Below are 23,023 nucleotides of genomic sequence, written 5' to 3'. Positions count from 1 at the left end.
GGCCCGTGAGCCACAACTACTGAGCCTGTGCGTCTGGAGCTTGTGCTCCGCAGCAAGGGAGGCCGTGATAGTGAGAGACCCGCGCACTGCGATGAAGAGTGGCCCCCGCTTGCCACAACTAGAGAAAGCCCTCGCACAGAAACGAAGACCCAACACAGCAAAAAAATAAAATTAATTAATAAACTCCTACACCCAGCATCTTAAAAAAAAAAGAAAAAAATTTAAAAAAAGGCAGGATACAAAGTGCAGAAGGCAAAAAAATAAAATAAAAGCAATGTCTAATTATACAAAAATGTTAAACTCTGTTATGAACAAAACACCATAAATAAGATGAAAAGACAAACGACTTAGGAAAAAATCAGTGACACAAATAGCAAGCTAAAGAAAATATCTTTAAAATATGAAAAAAACCCCAAAAAACTCTTAGAAATCAGTACATAAAAGACAAACAATCCAATAGGGAATTGTACAAATGACAAGAACATGGCATTCATGGAATAAGAATTATAAACAGCCAAATTGGTACTTGATGTGATCTTATTTATGTAAAAAAACATTGTAAATGCAGGTTAGCATATCCTAGGAAAAAATCTGGACGAATACACATAAAACTGCTCATAGGGGTTAGTGCAGAGACATTATGAGGAAAAATTTTTATTTATTTATTTATTTATTTATTTTTGGCTGCCTTTGGTCTTTGTTGCTGCACTTTGCGCAAGCAGGGACCACTCTTCGTTGCAGTGCACGGGCTTATTGCGGTGGCTTCTCTTGTTGCAGAGCATGGGCTCTAGGTGCGTGGGCTCAGTACTTGTGGCTCGTGGGCTCTAGAGCGCAGGCTCAGCAGTTGTGGCACACGGGCTTAGTTGTTCCGCGGCATGTGGGATCTTCCCATACCAGGACTCGAACCCGTGTCCCCTGCATTGGCAGGCGGACTCTCAACCACTGTGTCACCAGGGAAGCCCCCTATGAGAAATTTTAACTTTCTAATAATGCACCTTTATGTAAAGCATAAATGATTTTATTTATTTCATTAAAATTTTTTTAACCATTTATAAAATTGAAGTATAGTTCGTTTACAGTGTTGTGTTAGTTTCAGGTGTATAGCAAAGTGATTCCATTACACACACACACACATATTGTTTTACATATATATTCTTTTTCACATTCTTTTCCACTATACTTTATTACAAGATATTGAATATAGTTCCCTGTGCTATAGAGTAGGTCCTTGTTGTTTATCTATTTTATGTATAGTAGTGTGTATATGTTAATCCCAAACCCCTAATTTATCTCTCCCCCTCTCCCTCTGCTATCCTCTTTGGTAACCGTAAGTTTGTTTTTTATGGCTGTGAGTCCATTTCTGTTTTCTAAATAAGTTCATTTATATCATTTTTTTAAAGACTCCACATATAAGTGATATCATATGATATTTGTCTTTCTCTGTGTTACTTCACTTAGTATGCTAATCTGTAGGTCCTTCCATGTTGCTGCAAATGGCATTGTTTCAGTTTTTTATGGCTGAGTAATATTCCATCATATCTATTCCCACATCTTCTTTATCTGTTTATCTGTCAATGGGCATTTAGGTTGTTTCCATGTCTTGGCTACTGTGAACAGCGCTGCTCTGAACATAGGGGTGCGTGTATCTTATTGAATCATAGTTTTGCCTGGACATATGCCCAGGAGTGGGATTGCTGGATCATATGGTAGTTCGATGTTTAGTTTTTTAAGGAACCTCCATACTGTTCTCCATAGTGGCTGCACCAATTTACATGCCCACCAACAGTGTAGGAGGCTTCCTTTTTGTCCACACCCTCTCCAGCATTTATTATTTGTAGACTTTTTTTTTTTTTTTTGCTGCATTGGGTCTCCATTGCTGTGCGTGGGCTTTCTCTAGTTGCGGCTGTCGGGGGCTACTCTTCGTTGCACTGCGCGCGCTTCTCATTGCGGTGGCTTCTCTTGTTGCAGAGCATGGGCTCTTGGCACACAGGCTTCAGTAGTTGTGGCATGCGAGCTCAGTAGTTGTGGTTCACGGGCTTGGTTGCTCTGTGGCACGTGGGATCTTTCCGGACCAGTGATTGAACCTGTGTCCTCTGCATTGGCAGACGGATTCTCAACCACTGCGCCCCTGGGGAAGTCCCTATTATTTGTAGACTTTTTAATGATGGCCATTCTGACCGCTGTGAGGTGATACCTCATTGTCGTTTTGATTTGCATTTCTCTAGTAATTAGCGATATTGAGCATCTTTTCATGTGCCTGTTGGCCATCTGCATGTCTTCTTTGGAGAAATGTCTACCTAAATGATTTTATAATAAGCATATATTGTAGTTGAAAAAAATAAAACATCTCTAAGCGTCCAGAACTGTAAATACACAGTGATTCCAGTTTTGTTTCCCTGCTTTAAATACACATGCACATACATTTGCTGTTCAAAAATACACCTGAAGGAAACCATGAAAATGTTCACGGTGGTTTTCTGTAGGTGGTGAGATTGTGAAGGGTATTTTTTTTGTCATTTCATGAACTTCCGTAACTGCACAACTTATTCAGTGACAATGTTTTATTTCTATCAATACAAAAAACAATGTTTTAGAATAAAAAAATGCAACAGAGATATTTGATCTTTGCTAGAATGGAGGAAAACCTGGCACACAAAATAAGATTCACCAGATGGACCATCTACACTAAATTTGAGACTCCTATGTAGTTGGATTAACTCCCAAAGCATCAGGTATGTGCCAGCCGCACTGTGGAGGAGTGTGGCCTTGCTTCGCATGTGCCGTAGACGATGGGGTCGAGCATGGGAGCGAGGCCCACATACAGCACAGAAAGAACCCGGTCTCTCAAGCCAGAGTGTGAAGAGCTGGGAAGGATGCAGTGGAGGACTGAAGTGATGTAGAAAATACAGACCATGGTGATGTGAGCGCCACGGGTAGAAAAGGCTTTTCTTCGGCCCTCGGCAGAGTGAGTCCTGAAAACCGCAGCGACAACATGTATATAGGAGCTCACAACCAGGGCACAGGGTGCAAGAGCCACCAGAAAACCGAAGAAGAGCAGGGCAAGTTCATTGGCCCACGTGGTGGAGCAAGAGAGTTTGAGCAGTGGAGGGAGGTCACAAGAGAAGTGGGTGATAAGGCGGGGTCCACAGAACTTGAGGAGAGCCGCAAGGATGGTGTGGGTGAGGGCACTGGTCAAAGCAAGCAGGCAGGAGATTGAAGCCAGTCCTGTCCGGGTCCTTTGGCCCATGAGGACTAGGTAGCGCAGTGGCTGGCAGATGGCTGCGTAGTGGTCATAGGCCGTGGCTGTGCACAGGCAGCACTCCCAGGGAGCCAGGAAGTGGAGAAAGAATATCTGGGTGAGACAAGCATGACGGGGCATGACCCGCACTGGTGCCAGCAGATGTACTAGAATCTGGGGCACCATGGTGGAGATATAGGCAGTATCCAGCAGCGAGAGGTTGGCCAGGAAGAAATACATGGGAATGTGGAGTCAGAAGTTCCCAGCCGCAGCCACTATGTAGAGCAGCAGAAAGCTGGCGAAGAGCAAAGCCTCAACTCCTGTGTCCCATTCCCCAGCTGGGTGGAACCACGCACGGAAACTCGCACCTGTGGAGTCCAACTCAGAGTCACACGAGGGTTTAAGTTTGGAGTTTCAATTTACAAAAGGGAGTGGTGGTGAGGGAAGAGACAAAGAAGGCTGGTTTCAGGCTTAAGGGAATAAAACTCAGAATTGGAAGAATGCAGTTAGGCTCAGGAGACCGGCAGTAAAGGAGAGGCCAGCAGAATGGAAACCCCATCAGTCCTCACACTAAGAGGAGGTGCACAGACCTTGAAGTCACAGTACATGCACATCCTATGAGAATATCAAAGGCAGTCCCTCAGAAACTTCTACCTGAGTAAGTGGCCCTGCACCTTGTAATTACCTGAAATTGTCCCATCACCAACCCAACAGAACCCCTACTCAGGATCAGTGATGAGATCAGGTCCCTCCTTCTCTTGCGCTGAACCTTTCAGTGCCTCCCATCTCACTCAGAGTCAAAGCCAAAGTCCTCCTCGTGGGCTAGCAGACCCTCTGTGATATGCCCTCTCCTTTCCTCTCTGGTCATCAGACAAGAGTTTCGTCAGCATCTTGTCCCATGTCACATCTTCAGACCTACCTACAGCAGCAAACATCCTTGCCTATTTCCTGCCTTGGAGGAAGAGGGCTCTGCCCTTCTATCCAAGGCTAACTTCTCCAGCTGCTCTTCATCTCAGTACTTGGCAATCCTTTTACATGTGAATGTACTAAAGGCCACTCAGTTGTTTACTTTAAAATACTTTATTTTATGGTATGTCAATTTTGCCACAATAGAGAAGAAAGCAAATTAAAGACTTTCTTCAGACATATAAAAGCTGAATTATTGTCAGCAGAAAACCTGCACTACAAGAAATGTGAAAGACAGTTCTCCTCAAGGAAGGATGACACCAGATGGAATTTTGGATTTATGTGAATGAATGACGAGTTCCAGAAATGGAAAATATGTAGGTAAACATAAATTTTTCTCATTTTAGTATCTCTTTCAATCATAGCAAACTGTTTAAGCAAAAATATTAACAGCATAGTGTGCGGTTTATAACCAATGTAGAAATAAAATGTATGACAACAATAGTACAAAGGACATGAGTGGGTAATTGGAAGTATATTGTTGTAATGTTCTTACATGATATGTGGAATGATTTTCAACCATTTGAAGGTAGTCAATAATAAGGTAAAATGCCTATTAGAAACCCTAGATCTAAAAAAAGATATAGTGAGGATAAAATGGAATTCTAAAACTTATTCAATCTAAAAGAAGTCATGAAAAGATAGAACGAGGAACATAGAACACATGGGACAAACAGAAAATAAAGTACAGGATGGTAGATTTAAACTGAGCCATATCACTAATTACATTAATGGTAAATGGTCTTCAGTTAAAAAAAATGCTTCAGTTAAAAAGCAGAGATTGTCAAAGTGGATAAAAGGGCAAAACAAAACATATGCTAAGCATAAGAAACCCACTTTAAAACATAAAGATATAGGTCTGGTAACAGTAAAAAGATGGATGAAGACATACCATGCAAACTCGAGTAATAAGAAAGTTTGAGTAGCTATATTAATAGCAGGCAGAGTAGACTTTACGATAAGGAATATGATGGGATGGAGGACATTTGCTAATGATAAAGGGGTTATTTCATGAAGAAGTCATAATAACAAAGCTTCAAAATGTATGAAACAAAACTCACAGAAACGAAAGAAGTAAAGTAGCAATCAAGAGGAAACTTATCTTAAGTAACAGAACGATATTGCAGAAAATCAGACATAGAAGAGCAAATTTTAATTTTAAATTTAACCTAAATAAGCAGTAGGAAAGAAATAATGACGATAAGAGCAGACATGAATAAAATGTAAAATGAGCAAATAAATGATAGAGAAAAATCCATGAAACTGAAAGCTTTTAAAAATACCAGTAAAACTGATAAAAACTGTAACCACGGAATGTTAGGAAAAATGTTTGTGAATAAATTTTCCAATTTAGATGAGATGGACAAATTCCTTGAATGACGCAAATCACCAAAACTAACTCAAGAAGTGGAAAACCTGAATATCCCTAAATCTATGAAAGAAATGGAACAGAAAACTCCAGGCCCATATGACTTTACTAGTGGATACTATGAAATACTTAGAGAAGAAATATTACCAATCCTATACAAACTCTTTCAGAAAGTAGAGGAGGGGAAACACCTCTCAAATCATTTTATGAGGCCAGCATTACAAAATACCCAAACCAGATGAAGACATTGCAAGAAAAGAAAACCATAGACCAATATCCTTCATTAACTTACACACAAAAAACTTAAATATTAGCAAGTTTAATCCAGCAATACATAAAGAGGACAATACATTACAACCAAATGAGATTTATCCCAAGAATGAAAGATTGGTTTTGCATTGAAAAATCAGAGTTATTCATCATATTAACAAAATAAAGGAGAAAAACCATGTGATCATTTCAATAGATGCAGAAAAAGCATTTGACAACATTCAACAACCACTATGATAAAAACTCTCAGAAAACTAGGACTAGAAAGAAACTTTCTTAATCTGATAAAGGCAATCTACAAAAATCCTACAGCTAAAATGATAATGGAGGAAAATATAATTCCCCACCCCTGAATTTGAGAATAAGGCATGGATGTTCACCACTTTTATTAAGTATTGTCCTGGAAATCCTAGGCAGTGCACTAGACAAGAAAGAAAAATATAAGTTATACGGATTGGAAAAAATAGAATTATCTTTATTCAGAGATGAAATGTTTGTGTATGTAGAAAATCCTAAGCAATCTACAAAGAAAGAAACATGAGATTTAAAAATCACTATAATTTATAATAGTATCCCAAAACATGAAATACTTAGTGATGCATTTAATAAAATACGTGTAAAACATTTACAGTGAAAACTAAAACCTATTAATAAGAGAACTTAAGACCTATAGTAATGGAGAAATGTATCACGTTCATGGATTGGAAGACCCAGTGTTTTTTTTTTTTAGTCACAAAAATTTAACGTTTGAAGATTTCCATCACAAAGCAAGATTACACATAGACAAAAATTAGGAAAGTAAACAAATAGAAAATTTGTTAGCAGAGGAAAGAAAAGTAGTACATACATATGGCAAAATATTCAATCCCACAAGTTACTTATAAAATGATAATTAAAATAGCAAGTGAATACCAATTTATAACTAGTAAATTAGATGTACTAAAATTAACAGCCAGTGCTGACTAGGTTGTAGTCAATGGGTATACTATATTGGTGACAGGGTGAATTGATGTAATTCTTTTTGGCAAACAATTTGCAATACATTTGAAAAGAAACATACATCTATTGCATGTGATACTGGACATCCTGTAACACAGCATCTACAGCTTTGTCTCCTTCTCCTCCCACAGTGGACAGAAATAATTCCATATTCAATCTTTCCAAGGTGCCCCACAGTATCAGTTACTGGGTGTTATCTGACATCCTCAGATATATATGAGGATGAAGGATCAGAAATATTAAACCCAGGCCCAGGAAGTATGAGTATATATTAGGAAAAGGATACCACAAAGGAACGAAGACACAAGTATTAAGAAGAAATTTGGGGGGCTTCCCTGGTGGCGCAGTGGTTAAGAATCCGCCAGCCAATGCAGGGGACACGGGTTTGAGCCCTGGTCTGGGAAGATCCCACGTGCCGCGGAGCAACTAAGCCCGTGCGCCACAACTACTGAGCCTCCGTGTCACAACTACTGAAGCCCACGAGCCACAACTACTGAAGCCCTTGCGCCTAGAGCCCGTGCTCCGCAACAGGAGAAACCACCGCAATGAGAAGCCCGTGCACCACAACAAAGAGTAACCCCCGCTCGCCACAACTAGAGAAAGCCCGTGCGCAGCAACGAAGACCCAACACAGCCAAAAATAAATAAATTAATTAATTTTAAAAAAAGAATATATTTTTAAAATATCCTGCTGGTCATCAAGAAGATAACAGCAATTCCAATTTTTTTGGAAATGAGTGAAGGATATGAATAGGCTAGTTACAGAAAAGGAAACCCCCAAAAGCCGCAAGGATATAGTAGGAGTGGAGATGGGTACAGCCATAGCAGAGAGCAGCATGGGGCGACTGAATCCAATGACGTGTTCCCATCCCTAAAGCCCAGCAATTCTGCTCCTGGGAACTTGCCACTGGTCCCCTTAATGGGTATGTATGAGGATGTCCATCAGGTACTTTTCACAGAGGTGGGAGTCAGAGCCCCCTAGATGTCCCACTGACCCTCCTTCTAACCTTATTTCAGACCCTCAGGTGGGTCTGGTTAATTCATGAGTTTCCTCTTGTGATATGGACGACAGCAGAAGCCAACATGCTAGACCCTTGCTCAGAACATTCTCTGGGCTTTTCCCGCACATGTCCAACCAGTGTCCACGCCTACTCACTACCTACCCGTGTGAGTCCGATTCTGCACTGATGTTTTTTTTTTCCCCCAGTGATGATGATTCAAACCTCTTTGCTAAACCTAAAACTAAAAAACTATAAGAATGTCTGCTCACGGCTCCCCCTTTGCAACTCCCACAGGGGAACCTGGGACACAGAGCTCATTGAGTCTTCCGTGACTGTGAGGCTTTAATTCCCACCTGGCTTTCGTACAAGACCACAGCTCGGCCTCCCTAGTCCAGCTCCCTACTGCCCATTATTCAGAGAAGATGGCCTGCTCTCCTTTCCTCGTGTTTATATGTTAGTCTGGCCTGAATTGTAATCACTTCTGTACCCTCTGCTTTCTCCTGAAAAAAGTATGTGGCTTTACAAATTGGACCACACGAATCATTTCCTCTGCAAGGAGTTCACTGACACCATCCACTCCCGCCTCCTGCCTGTCCTTTTCCACTCCTTTCAAATAGGTCTAGTTTACCATCTGCAGCCTTTGACACATCTCCCTTGACATGTTTTTTAACCTAAATACCAGCTTTATTACTGATAAAACTGATTGGGGGACTTCCCTGGTGGTGCAGTGGTTAAGACTCCATCCTCCCAATGCAGGGGGCCTGGGTTCGATCCCTGGTCAGGGAACAAGATCCCATGTGCATGCCACAACTAACAGTTCGCATGCCACAACTAAGAAGCCTGTGAGCTGCAACTAAGGAGCCTGCCTGCCACAACTAAGGAGCCCACGTGCCACAACTACGGAGCCCACCTGCTGCAGTCAAGGAACCCGCAAGCCACAACTAAGACCCAGCACAACCAAATAAATAAATAAATACATTAAAAAAAAAACAACAAAAACTAACTGATTGGGGGTACTTCCCTAGTGGTCCAGTGGGTAAGACTCTGAGTTCCCAATGCAGTTCCATCCCTGTTCGGGGAACTGGATACCACATGCCGCAACTGAGGAGTTCGTATGCCACAACTAAGGAGTCTGCACGCTGCAACTAAGTCCCACATGCCGTGGAGCAACTAAGCCTGTGCGCCACAACTACTGAGCCTGCGTGCTAGAGCCCGCGAGCCACAACTACTGAGCCCGCGCGCAGCAACGAAGACCCAACGCAGCCAATAAATAACTAAAGAAATAAGCAAACTAACAGAAAAAAAAACTTAAAAAAGAAAGCACAGGTCTAGATGTCGAGTAGCCAGAGGGAGGACTCTGGTGGGTTCCGTGGCTTGGCCGCTCGCCACGTACTCCAACCTCGGTCCGGTGAGGCCTCTTCTACCGTACACGCTGGAGAAATAAGAGCTGTGTTTCCCCGGCCCCCTTTGGAACTAGCGTCCTGGGCGAGGTCCAGGCATGACCAGCTAGTTGCTCTCACGTGCGATGTGGGGGGCAAAGCAAGATGGAAGTCCACTTCTGGGTGCCCTTCCTGTGAGTCACAGCGACGCGGTTTCCGTGTGAGTACTAGCAGAGTGTCCGTGTGTGCTGGGATGCACGGTGCGGCCCTGGGGGTGTGCTGGGCCACCTTGGACCTGCTGGCGACAGCCAAGCGGGAGCGTCTCTTTGCGGCCAGGCCCTCAGTGATGTCGTGTCGGCGGCCTGCAGTCAGTCGGCTGTGGTGGGAGTGGGTACAGCGTGGAGCTCAGCAGATGCAGGGCCCCTGCTGCGTCTGGAGAGCCTTTGTTAAAGCTTCACCAGTGCAGCACTGGCCGCCCGGGCGAGGGCGCCTGCTGAGTGAGCGTCCACCTCGGGTCAGCCTCTGGGGCCGAGGGCAGGGCCGCGGAAGGATGGTAACCAGCCCAGCAGGTGGAGGAGTGGCCTGGAAACAGCCGAGAGGAAGCCAGACCGGCCCGTGTCACCTCCTGGCCCTGGGACGCGAGGGGCCGGGCCGGCCCAGGGGCAGGAGGGTCCACATCACTGGCAAGGACAGCAGGGAGCACGAGGAGGGCGAGGGGCACCCGAGAGGAGGTGGAGAGAAAGTAGAATCAGCATCCGTCACCACAGCTGGGGTCACCGCCACAGCTCCTTTGATTCCAGGCACGTCCTTAGGGCGCTTGGGGTTGACTGGTGTTAACCCTGTTCTGGCACAGAATCTTCATTTCCCCATTTCCATCCCGCCCCACAGCTGGGGGACCTGTGAGGCCTTGGCTGGCGCATCTCTCAGGACAGCTGAGGTGGATCATCTCTCTGTCAGGAAAGTTGCTGTTTCTGTGTTTGGTTAGGTAAGTCAGTGGCCCCCCGCTAAGAATACTCACGGGAACCTAGCCCGGGTTAGCTGAGCAGCGCTGACCTATAGCCTGAGCGTCGAGTCCCTCCCCCTCCCCCCCACCTCACCTCCCCCTCCCCCTCGCCTCCCCTCCCCCTCCCCCCTCCCCCTCGCCTCCCCTCCCCCTCCCCTGGTTCACCCATGGAAGCCCTAACCCCCCACAGGATGGACTTCGGAGGCGGGCCTCTGGGAGGTAATAGGGTCTGGACGAGGTCATGCCGGTGGCGCCTCCATGATGGGGTCAGTGAACACACCCACCAGCCCTGACCTCCCCACTCGGCAGAGACCCTGCTGCTTGGAGGTCCTACACTTCCCCTGCTGTTTGTGGTTTACTCTGGGCTTTACTGGGGGGAGGGTCGGAGGGCTTTGGGGGTGGGTGGGTGGCCCTTATTGCCTGGAGCAGATGGTTTGGGAGACGGGTCAAGGCCTTGGGAGTGGAAAGGCGTCGCTCCTGTCTCGGTGGTGACTCCGTGGGCACTCGGCGCCGGCTCCACGCCGCCAGGCCCCGGACAGGGGGAGCCGGTCTGTGCAGGCGCATCCGGGGCATGCGGAAGGAGCGGGGCTTCACGGCGGAACCGAGTCTGTGCAGCCCGACGGGGTCTCCGGGGCGGCCCGTGGGGCCAGGGCGGCAGCCAATCCGGTGCCGGGAGGCGACCTCAGGGGTGTCTGCGCAGGCGCCCTGGGTGTCCTTGGGCAGAAGGGGCGGGGCCTCGTGAGGCGCGCAGGCTCTCGTCAGCTCTTAGAGGGACACGCCGCGGCCATGCAGGCCCCGGGGGACGGCAGCGCGGTAGGTGCAGGGGGCCTAGTTGGCCAGCAAAGCTCCGGAACTCCTGGTTGCCAGAGTGGATCAGGTAGCCCTGAGGGCGAGGGTGGTCCCCGGCACCCGGAAGCCCGGCGTGGGCCCAGCAGAGGAGGAGCAGCGACGGGAGCAGCTGCTGCAGGTCCCCAGGGTGGGCGGGCACCACGTGCCCTAAGAGCTGGTGGAGATGCAGCGCTCGCGGCTGTAGGGCCTGGAAGCAGACGGCTGGTGGTGTATCCTTTCCGTGGAGCCTCCCTGGGCTGGGGCAGCGGTGCGGTGGCAGGGTACATGGCGGCCGCCTGCGGAGGGAACGGAGGGGAGCACAGGGCGCAGTCAGGGGCAGCAGGGGCGGGCAGCCTGGCAGGAAAGGGGATTGTCAATGCCTGAGGAGCCTGGAGGGTGGGGAAGGACCAAAGGATTAGGGAGGCGGCTCCGGGCGGTCTCATCCTGGGGTAAAAACGGGCCTCTGCGGTGTGGGCAAGCCCGAGATACCAGCAAATTCAGCGACGGATGGTGCCTTAACCACGTCTCCCCCAGCAAGCTCACAGTGCTTTTCCGACCCCCCCTGGAGGCACACATGGCCCACAGAGCTCTGATCCCAGATGCCCAGCGTGACCAAGGCGTGGTTCGGGAGGAACATAGAGTGAATGGCAGTGCCCTAACTATGTGAGTTCTAGAAGAGTCTGCCGTGGGGGTGGGGTCGGTGGCAGGTGCTGGGATCTGATCTCTGCCTTGAGTGCTGTGATGGGGGCGCTGACGGGCTTGGTATAAGGAGGGGGCTGGGGGCTGGTGCCCTGGACCTACATGAGCGATCTCCCCTTTAACCTGATTTTCCTTTTCCCTCACTTGTAGTAGATGGACTGCTGAAGACCTTGTTCTCTTCCGGATTTCCATCAGCTCCTCCCACGATCAGCTTTCCCTGGTGATTCAGAATGTTCAGCGCCCTGGGCCCCCGCCTCCCTAAAGGCTAGGCGAAGGAAAGGGGGCTGAGGCCTAACCTTGTGTCGCCTACTAGGCAAGGCTTAGGGAATTCACACTTGAGTAGTCACCACTGTGTTATTTGGGTTTAATTTTTTGCCAGTACTGGCCCTTGGTATCTCTTGGTTCACTTGTTTTGTTTCCCTGTGGCTCGTGGAGTGGGATGCTTCAGTGTGTATTACTGCCACTGTTCTGTGTCACAGTTTCTTTTCAGCTAATGCATTTCTGGAGTTTTTATCTTTGTCCTCGTGTTGGAGGGAAGGTTCTGGAATTCAGATATTCCAGTAGTACAAGGTAATTGAAGACAGTTTAGGAAAATGAAAATCAAGCCCGATGTTCAGCACTAAATACTGTCAACATTTTAGAACTATTGTTTTAGTTGTACTTGCACAGTAAATGTATAACGGTATGCAATGTAGAAGTTATCAAGTTTAGCATTAAATTTTTTCCTGACTTTTTTTCATTTAACATACTAGCTTTTCCACCTTCTAAAAACTCTTCAAAAATATGTTATTGAGTGGAGGTATATAAGATGCATCATAATGTAATCATTGAACATTTAAGTTGTTTTCAATTTTTTCATTACTATGGTTAACGATTCAATGGAATTCATGTATATAATTCTTTCCATGAATGGTTATTTCCTTAAAGTATATTCCAAAAGTTAGAAATACTTTCCTATTTCTTTTTTGAGACTCTTGATCACAGGGAATTCCCTGGCAGTCCAGTGGTTAGGACTCCATGCTTCCACTGCAGGGGGCACGGGTTCGATCCCTGGTTGGGGAACTAAGATCCTGTAAGCCACACGGCATGGAAAAAAAAAAGAGAGAGAGAGAGAGAGAGAGAGAGGAAACAGACTGTCTTAAAAAACAGAAAAAAGACTCTATCATAATTTCTCTTCAGAAAATACACCTACTACGAGATTTCTGGTTTCCCAACATCCTTGTCACAATTGGCTTGGTTTCCTACTAAAATTAAAAACTTAGTTTGCACAAGAAGAGCAAAACCCTAGGCCCAGTACAATAACAATGTTGTGGCTGACTGGGCTTGTTTCAGATTCAGTGCAGAAAAGCGCTGGGACAAGCACAGTGCGGTGAGCGCTCGGGCCGGCGGAGTTTTATCCTGTGATCTTGCCAAACTCACTGACTGGTTCTCCTCACTCTTGTCCATTGCATTCGGTTTTCTACATAGACAGTCATGTTGTCTGCACATAGTTTTACTTCTTCCTTTCCAATTGGGATGTCTTTTATCAATTGATCTGTCTCCTCATAATGGGTTGGATTCTTCTGAAGCTTAGCATACCCTTTTCCTTGGGTGCTGGGTATTTTTTTTCCTAAGTATATTCCAGAACTTCAAAAACTCTCATATTGTTAACTTACTTGGAGACAGTTTGATCCTTTGGAGTCTTGCCTTGAGACTTTATCGGTGGGAGCAGAGCAGCTTTTAGTTCTCCACACTATTGAGACAAGATCCCTCTGAGTACTGTATATGATGTCACCCGAATTCGGAGTTTCCACTAGCGGACCCTCCGCCCTTGGGCACGGTTCTCTCCCTGTGCCGCTGTGTCCTCTCCTGTCCTCCACCCGCCAACTCCGGCTGCGTGCGCTCTGCGATCCACCCCCGAGACCCGGGGAGGCGGCTGGACTCGGTCCGGACAGTCCGTGTAGACAGCAAGCTGGGGAAGCTGCACGGCTCACCTCTTCGGGGTCTCAGCTCCCAGAGATCCCTGACGGTCCTCCCTCACCTGAGGCCCAGTTTCTTCACAGCCTGTGTTTCATATATTTTGGCTGCATTTAGGGGATTCTTTCAAGCCAGTGCGGGGGGGATCCGGTCCCTGTTCCTGCATGTGCGTGAACGGAGTCTGCCGGCACAGAACCCAGAGAGCTCTGGCAGCGTGGGCTGGAGGGAGGGAGATGCTGGTGCTGGGGATGGTGGCGGTGGGCGTGGCGAAGACGGTGATGATGGAGCGTCTCCCCCGCCAGCACGCAGCAGCTCTGGTGGCTACGGTGATACTACCTTTCAAAATATGTCAGATCACGTCTCCCCTGCCTAATTCCCTTCACGGGCTCCATTCTCACGCAGAATATAAGCCAGAGGTCCTTGTAATGGCCAGCAAGTCCCCACATTCTGATCTGTGAATCCCCCATTGCCTCTCTTACCTCCTCTGCTCTCTCTTGCTCACTCCACACCAGCCATGCTGGCCTCTTGCCTGTGCCCTCAATATTCCAGGTTTTCTACTGACTTGGGGCTTTTGCACAGTCTGTTCTCCCTGCCTTGAATGTGCTCTCAAATACAGCACCTGGCTGACTCTCTCATCTCCTTCGAGTCTGCCCAGATCTCATCTTCTCACTCTGCTTCTTCCTGTGGCCACCAACAGCCCAGTGCACAGCCAATCCTCTTCCTGCTGTTCTTTTCCATACCACTCATCACCTTCTATGATACAGTATAATTTACAAATTGACTTTTTATTTCCTGCCTCTTCCTGATAGAGGTAAACCACTATTCTGACTTCTACCGCTATAGAGTATGAACGTGAATTAAAAGTCTCACGCTGAAGAACAAAAACATGGAAATGATTTAAAATTTCAAGACAGATGTAAAACAGGTAGGATGCATTTGTTTATACAAAGGTAAACAAAGGCTAAAACTCATTGAAATGGAGGTTTTGACCATGAAACAAAGACCAAAACAACAGTGCTGGATGGAAGCCAAATGGCTCTGATAAGGCAGAGGGGACGCGTCCCATGGACTGTTGTGCCCTCCACATGGAGCTCCCCCAGGAACCGATGTCTGTACGTGGCGGCAGAGTGGGGTCAGGTTCGCTATCATCCTCGTGGGGCTCCAGTGACCTGGCAGCCGTGATTGTCCCCGAGGCCCTCCAGCCCCCCTCTGCCATCGGTGAAGTGCCCATGGCGGGGAGTCTGCATCTCAGCTCTGCTGTCTCCCATCGGGCCCCTGCCCCAGCCTGCACCACTGCCACTCTCTCTCAGTTGCAGAAAATAAAAACTAAATTTATAAAAACAAATGACAATTAAAATAAGGAAATGATAACAATAAATGCAATTTAAGATCAAGGAAAATAAAGAAGTAGAAAGCTGGAAACTTAGGGAGCTGTCTGGTGAAGTAAAGGGGCCAGAGCATGAGGGGCCTGGGGCTCAGAGACCTTTAGGTCAGGTTTCCCGGCCCCTGCTTCTGAGGTTAGCCTTGTGGGCCGACCTACTCTCCTTTAGGTCAAGGGCTCGGCCTGGAGCGTGTGTCAGGAAAAAGCGTTCACGGTAACCAGCCTCGTACTTGACCAGGGTGAGGAATTTCACGTGGCTTCTCCTCCTTTCTCTCAGCACCAGGACTCCCGTTGGCTGTCGGGTCTCTGCTTTTGGCCTGTTTTCCCCCAGACCTGAGCCCCTGCTATTCTGGTTGTCTCTGCCTCACGCCGTGGCCTAGAGATGCTGCTCACCTGGCATCCAGGGCAACTGGGAGTCTTGGCCATAGGGAAAAGGGAGGTGGTGGCACAAGAGACCCGCTCTGGGGAGAAGCAAGCTGGGCGCTGTTGCTTTGTAGTGTCAGTAATGACAAAGGTTGTGTTATACGTGGTATCCGGCAGAGCCGGTAATTCTACCGCCAATTATCGAAGCTAGCTGCTGACCCAGATGTCAAGGATGTGGTTTGGCTGAGCAGAAGCAGTACTTCTTACAGCCACTTGCTCCACTGTTTGCAGCGAAGTAACGTGGATGTAGGTCATTCCATGTTGAGTCAGGTTAAGTCTGTTGTATTTGAAAATGGCAATGAAGTCTATTTCCACTTATTCAGGTTTCAAAACGCGTCCCGTAGTTTTTCAGATGTCATCACTTAAATAAGAGGGCACTTAGGTCACGATTCCTCTCCTCATAAGACTTTTATTAATGCCAGACATGAAACAGTAAAAACATAGTGAATTGTTAAAAATCTGCACGGTTGTGGATACAAAGGTGGTTTGAACGGGGACCTAGGAGGAGGCCTTGAGAGGGGAAGCCAGGCCTAAGGGGAGCCATCAGTCTCGACCCGGGCCCAATGGCCACGATTCAGCTGCTGCGTGCTGCGTGGTGAAGTGGCCTGGACATTGAGTCCCCAGGGTCACACCGTGCCCTTGTAGCCAGGCTGTGTGCTGGGCCTCAGGGCTCCTCCCTCCCCAAGGAAGACTTAACTCCCAACGTTCCTGGGCCTGTGGACTTAGGCTTGAGACCCTTCGGTCCCCCTTTCTGCATGACAAAATGCCTGATCTGGAAGTATTTCCTCATGAAAGGAGACGGAAGGAAACGAAGCAAAAAGGAGATACAGAAAATAATGCGAGATCAATTGCTGCACTGTCCCGTTATGTTGATTCCCAAATCTTCTAGAAAGGTGTACTCTGCACAGTGTGCAGACATGCCATGTGTACTTGACTTGGAGTGGTATCTGGGATCATTTCTGTTAAAAAAAAACACAAAAATCCCTCAGACCCCATCAGAATCATAGCCCTCTATTACACGTGGACTATCTCTGCTGGAAAACAAGAGTTGGCCGGCATCACTGTGATTTGCGGTACCCTTCTCAGGAGCATATGCTGCCGTCAGCTCAAAAACTACCTGCATTTTGTGTCCCTGAATCATTATGCCTTTGTGTAGCCATCCATTAGCAGTTTTATCAAAGCAAGACATCACCCCCACACCCTGGACGTGAGGGCGAAGTCATATTTCTTTACATCCCTAATCACTTCCAGACAAGTCACAGTGCACAAATGTCTGTTGTTTCGTGCAGTAAGAATGTCCCTGGAAATGTCTTGTAGAAACAGATTTTTGTGTTTTGGTCAACTGGATGACATTTCACTGCCGACAAAGTTTCAGCTGCATTTACTATTCCAATCTATCTTCAATCTGGTGAGCTTCTTGACACTTGGATGTACAATTTTTCGGCACTGGCCTTTGTCAGGCAATCAGTGAGCTAAACACAGGTGGCCCACACATAAGGAAGCCACCATCTATGGGAACTGGCAGCCTGTAGCCCTGGATTCTTGCCTGAGGCTCTGTGACTCCCTGCAAGTCACAGAAGGCAGAAGGCAGCCCCTTACAGGCTCTGGCCATGGAGCAGGCCGTGGGCTCAGGGAGCCCTCCCGTGGCTCAGTCCAGACTCACTAAGGACTTAGTTAAAGCCCTTGGCAATTGGCCCCCATCTTGCTCTGGGAAGAAAATGATGTCACCAGACCGTGCTGCTTTGAACATCAAAATTACTTCTTTTATGGTCTGAAAAACCAAGATTTTGGTACTTACCTTCGGAGCAGTTCGAAACCCCGAAACCCTGCAGCAAAGCCTACAGTTGCCCTGCCTCACCCTGGCTGCCGCAGACCTGCCCGCCTACTTGGTCCATCCTCGTATATAAGACACCGTGGCAGAACAGTGGGCCGGAACCTGCTTACTACCCGGTTGTTGAGGTTTGTCCTCTGGCCGCAGGCACTCAGAAGGATCGGCAAAGGGCGTTATGTAAAACTCTGAGCCCAGTCGAGCCTGTTGTCTGCGTCCCCTGAACCCCAGTGCCCCACAGAGGAAGGGGTGACAAGATGCCCTCATGGCGTGCTGGGAATGTGTGCGGTCTCAGGGGCTAGTCGCCACGAAAGCAGAAGGGAAAAGTAGCCAGGAAACCTGAGACTTGAAGTCACCGGTGTTTGGTTTGTTCTTTGATTTTGTTTTGGATCAGAACTATATCACTCAGAAGCTTGAGTCCAGCACAGGATGGCCAGGGACAGCTTTCCCCGAGGTGGCAAGGGGACCGTGTGAACCAAGAACGCATTTCACACTGACTGTTGGGAGGTGTCTCTAATGGTAACCGCTGATTGTGTTCGAGTGCCCCGCTTGAGCACCATACAAAGAAACCCTGGCTCGACAGGCATACCTTTCAAGTGAAAAAGCACCTGCTCGAGATCCTGTGAAAGGGAGAGGAGAGGATGAGCCACCCCGTGTCCGCACGTGTTTCCCACGTGTCTCTGGAGGCAGCATTAGACGGCGGAAGGAGCCTGGCTTGCTGTCTCACTCCACGAGTCGTCTTGGGTCAAGCGTTCCCCTCTCTGGTTCTTGGTATTGTTTTCCTCAAAGTGGGAGCAGTGATCTCCGCCAAGCCTAGCTTCCGAGGTCTTTGAGGGGAAGAGATGAGACGATGCGTGTGAAAGCATGCCGGGAGAAAGCCAACAGCAATGGGACACCCAGCCACAGGTGGCTGCTTAAGCACGCTGTCCTTAGAGCCACCAGCCTCATCTGATGTGCTCCTCACGGACCTCGGGACTCAAGGCTCCTGTCACTCGCATTGTCCTTCTGCCACCATCACTAGGCTTGGTGTCTTGCAGTGTGCCTTCAGGGGTGGGGACAAGATGGTGCCCAGGCGCGTCTCTCCTAGGATCATTTATGATTCCAGTGGAAGCACAGGAGAGAGATCGAAACTTCAGGCGTTGGAGTCAAAAGATGTCATCCTGTTGGCTCCACCGGAGAAGATTTCTAACGCCACTTTTGCTTTGATCGTTCCTACCCTGCCCGAGTGGAGTTTTCTACATCCCGGTCCACCGGCCTGAGGCTTGCCTCTCGTCCGTCCACTCCTGCTTGGTGCTCTGGAGAGCTTGCGTCTTCTGCTCGTCCACTTGGACATAGTCTACTCTTTGCTCCTCTGAGAAGAGAAGTTTCTGAAGGGGGAGAAGAAAAAGGGTTTCATTCCATCAAATTTAAAAATTCAGCACAATGTCAGTCAGTCTCTGGTGGATTACAGTGTCAAGTATTGGCTGGCCCTCCCTCCTGGGTCGTCACTTGCAGAAATGTCACGCTGCGGGTGAATGTGTGTAAATCTCTCCTCACGTCTGCTCCCTTCAACTTAGCTCTAGCCAGCTGACTCGCCTTGGCCAATATAATATGAGTGGGGTGACGGGTGCCCCTCCTAGAGAGGAGAGAGGCGTCCTGTGATCCTGCACTCTCCCTTTTTCCCCTGCCAGGACACCGGCATGCCTCACGTGGGGACCGTGATGGACTGTCCCACAGGCAACAACTGAGAAGCCTTTGCGGTCAAAAGCCACAGAGATTCGGGGCTTGTCTTCACTGCACAGCCGACCAGAACTGGCTAATGCACCGTCTGGGCTTATCTGTCTATCCTGCTGACCAGCTTTGCTGGAGTATCATTTTAGGTTTCTGGAATGAAATGAAAGGTTAAGGAGAAGTGGGAGCTCATTCAGCAAAAGGGAAGGGAAGCCACACACACAAAATGAAATTATACTGTATATTCTGTTCAGCAAGTGATTTTTCTCATCAAACGATATATTGTTAGCGCAGTCTAGACCATGACCATCCCGTGCTAAAAACTCTTCAGCTGTCGTCCACTGCTCACCAGCCATTCATTCCATGGCTTCCCCTGTGCAGTGAGTGACAACAGTCAATGGCTAAGGTCCCTTACATGGATTAACTCACTTAATCCTCACGACAGGCTTCAACATAGGCGTTATTTCTGCTGACCACTCTACAGACAAGAATACTACTCAAGGGAGTCAAAACTGCCCAACCTGGCACCTGAGGCCCTTTACGGAGCCGCTTCAAAGCCATCTGAGAGCTCCCGTCACCACTCCCCAGAGTCTAGCCAAGCAGGGCTGTCACTTCTTCCCTCAGCAGGCCCTTCCTATGCCTGGACTACACTTCACCCCACCCTCATCTCTGCCAGAGCAATTTCTCAACAAACGTCATGGTCCAAGCTTTGAAGAGCACGAATACTACATACATTCACACACGCAGACATGCAAAGAACACAGCCCCGAGGGAAATACACCAGGGCTTCTGGGAGGCAGAGTTAGGGCTGATTTTAAGATTCTTCACTGTACGTGTCTGTAGGTTTAAGACTCTGCAAAGAGAACGTCCACGGTGGAAGCATCCAAAACAAAATCCATACCGAAATGGAATCTCCTGGGAATTCTCAGACGCACAGTACTGCCTACCTGCTGCACAGGGGCCGGTGACGCCGAGTTGAAGTCCAGGGCTAAATAGTCCAGGCTGAATTTCCTCGTCCACGTCAGAGCTCCACTGCTCAGCAAGTTGGCTTCTCCGTGCTCCTCCTAGAAACCAGCGCCACAGGATGCGGGTTACCGACTTCTGGCCGGGCTGCCCAGGGGGCGAGCAGCTGCCATCGGACAACAGCGGCCCGATGAGTCCTGTGCAGCTCAGCCCGCACCTCGGAAGGAGAGCTGGCTTTGAAATACAATACAGCCCAGCTGGCCTTCACACGAAGCTATGCCTTCATTCACCATTGAAGCAGCTGGCCAAAATCTCCCCCAAGAAGGAATCATTTTACGGGTCTGACAGGCCCATGATACCTTAGAGGCTTTAAATCCTGAAAAGCTCAATCACACTTATGAACGTGATAACGTGTGCAACACACACCCATGGCACCACCATCCAGCTTCGGAGTGTGCACATGCCGAGGGCTGCGTTCTACTGCTGCCTTCCTGTTTTTTGTTGTTTGTTTTGCGGTACGCGGGCCTCTCACTGGTGTGGCCTCTCCCGTTGCGGAGCACAGGCTCCGGACGCGCAGGCTCAGCGGCCATGGCTCACGGGCCCAGCCGCTCCGCGGCACGTGGGATCTTCCCGGACCGGGGCACGAACCCACGTCCCCCGCATCGGCAGGCGGACTCTCAACCGCTGCGCCACCAGGGAAGCCCTACTGCTGCCTTCTTGGCCCCCAAGGGGGTGAGTGCTATCTTGAACTTGGTGTTTACCACTTTTCTTTTTAAAGATGGTTTTATGAATGTGTGAGTGTCCTTAAGTGACATACTGTTTTGTTTTGACTGTTTTGAACTTTTCTCAATAGAACCGTATTGTATGCATTTGTGGCGACTTCAATTTACATACTTCACGTTCACCCATGTCAATGCCCCACTTCATTCATTTTCATTAGCATACATGATCCCATTACGTAGTTTATTTAACTGTTCCACCGACAACAGGCATTTGAGTTGTTTCCAGTTTGGAGGCTCTTACAAGCAATGCTCCTGTGAGCATTCATGCACCTGTGGAAGAATTTCTAGGGTGTGTCCCTGGGATGTGGGCCCCTTCAACTTGACTATCACCAGCCTGATACGAGGAACATGGTATTTTACTGTGATTTGATTTTCCACACCCTTGATAATTTAATTAATTGGCCATCCTTTCATATGTCTACGGGTCATTCATTTTGTTCTCTTCTGTGAATTATCTGTTTAGGTTTGTTTTGTTTTGCTAATTTTTATACTGAAGTGCTTGTATTTTTCTGATTTGCCTCACATATCTAAGAGACTAACAATTTGTTGGTTATGTGTGTTGCTAATAGCCCATCACAGTCTACAGTGGGTTTTTCTTGGTATTTTGTAAATGAAGAAATGTTCTCGCTTTCAGTGTAATACATCAATATTTTCCTGAGTAGTTTGCTCTTGTATTTTGTTTAAAGAATTCTTCCTATGCTGAGGTTGTAATTTGTTTTCCCACATCTTCTTCTAAGTTATCAAGTTTTGTCCTTTACATTTAAGTCATAACCTAGCCTCAACTGATTTTAACATGTGGTGGTCACCCAGGGATACAAGTCATTCCCTTTTGTTCTGTTTGCACCCCACATGGGCAACCCTCCTTTTCCCAGTAATGCAGCCTCTGTTCACATATCACGTTCCCATATGTGAATAGCTGGTGAGTTCTACTGAATATTTTTGCTTTTCTCCTTTAACATGTTAATGTGCTTGACTGACTTGATAAGATTCCTTTAATTTATGGTTGTAACAGCTCATCTCTCAGGGAATATCTGTAACAATAGATTTAAAAGAAACTGTTTCTCCTTCTGGCATAGTTTGTTTGGTTTCTGTCTTTATGCTAGAGCTTCCCTCTTGGGTCTGATCAATCATTCACTACAAATCCACCTGCTTTCCAGTTTCCAATGCGTTACCGTGTTTGTCTTCTTCAGTGCTTCACAGCCGTGTGGGTTTATGCCTTTAACAAATCCCTTACTGTGATTTTAGAGGAAGGTTTGGGACGGAGGGAAAACAGAAGTCTGTGGTCAATCTGCCATTTTTACCGAGATGCCCATGAACAGATTCTCAAATGTTAAAACCACTTTGCATACCTGGAATAATTCCGACTTGTTCGTGCATATTTTTAAAATTAATTAATTAACTTATTTATTTTTGGCTGCATTGGGTCTCCATCGCTGCGTGTGGGCTTTCTCTAGTTGAGGCGAGCGGGGGCTACTCTTCGTTGCGGTGCGTGGGCTTCTCACTGCGGTGGCTTCTCTTGTTGCGGAGCATGGGCTCTAGGAGTGTGGGCTTCAGTAGCTGTGGCACACCGGCTCAGTAGTTGTGGCACGCGGGATCAGAAGTTGTGGCTTGCGGGCTGTGTAGTTGTGGCTCGCGGGCTTTAGAGCGCAGGCTCAGTAGTTGTGGCACACGGGCTTCATTTCTCCGCGGCATGTGGCATCTTCCCGGACCAGGTCGAATCTGGTCGAGCTCAATCTGCTCGAACCTGTGTCCCCTGCACTGGCAGGCAGATTCTTAACCACTGCGCCACCAGGGAAGCCCGTTCATGCATATTTTCAGTTTTGTAAAGTGCTGAACTTATCTTCCTAAAATCTTTAGGATTTCTTTTGTAAACGGCTTTACTGAGATATAGTTCCATACCACGCAATTCTCTCACTTAAAGTGTACAATTCGGTGGTGCTTAGGCTATTCACATATTTGTGCAATCATCACCTCAATTTTAGAATATTTTCATCACCCCAAAACGAAATCCTGCACCCCTTAGCCATCATCCCCTAGTCCCACTATCTCCCCAAGCTCTAGGCAACCAGCACTAATCTAATTTCTGTCTCTATAGATTTGCTATTCTAGACGTGTCATAGAAATGGAATCATACAATATGTGGTTGTGATACTGTGATTTACAAGAAATATATATTTGGTCATTCAGATGACCAAATATTTATTTCTCATATATAGTTGGTCTTCAGTC

General features: G+C 47.6%; 2 protein-coding genes across 3 annotated transcripts in view; both read right to left on the bottom strand.

Moving 5' to 3' along the window:
• Positions 1-2,728: 2,728 nt before the first annotated feature.
• On the bottom strand, positions 2,729-3,484 carry LOC115849221 (olfactory receptor 3A1-like; the record flags this gene model as incomplete). Its single annotated transcript, XM_030850236.1, has 1 exon — positions 2,729-3,484. A coding segment is annotated over one exon (756 nt), but the record flags the coding sequence as incomplete, so codon positions are not given.
• A 12,439-nt stretch (positions 3,485-15,923) lies between these two features.
• Positions 15,924-23,023, bottom strand: part of GAB3 (GRB2 associated binding protein 3) — a 62,867-nt gene continuing 55,767 nt past the window's right edge. The window contains exons 9-10 of one of the 2 annotated variants that reach the window (XM_030850208.2): positions 19,997-20,113; positions 15,924-18,706 (exon numbers count right to left, since the gene is read on the bottom strand). In XM_030850208.2, coding sequence (XP_030706068.1) covers positions 18,575-18,706; positions 19,997-20,113 — 249 coding nt within the window. In that variant the 3' untranslated portion in view covers positions 15,924-18,574. The remainder of the gene's footprint in view (positions 18,707-19,996; positions 20,114-23,023) is intronic. The other variant, XM_060292436.1, reaches the window with a different exon arrangement.

Source organism: Globicephala melas, chromosome X (genome assembly GCF_963455315.2).
Source record: "Globicephala melas chromosome X, mGloMel1.2, whole genome shotgun sequence".
Lineage (NCBI taxonomy): Eukaryota > Metazoa > Chordata > Mammalia > Artiodactyla > Delphinidae > Globicephala > Globicephala melas.
Note: the sequence above shows the minus strand (reverse complement) of the source record. Positions and strands in the feature narration are given on the sequence as shown.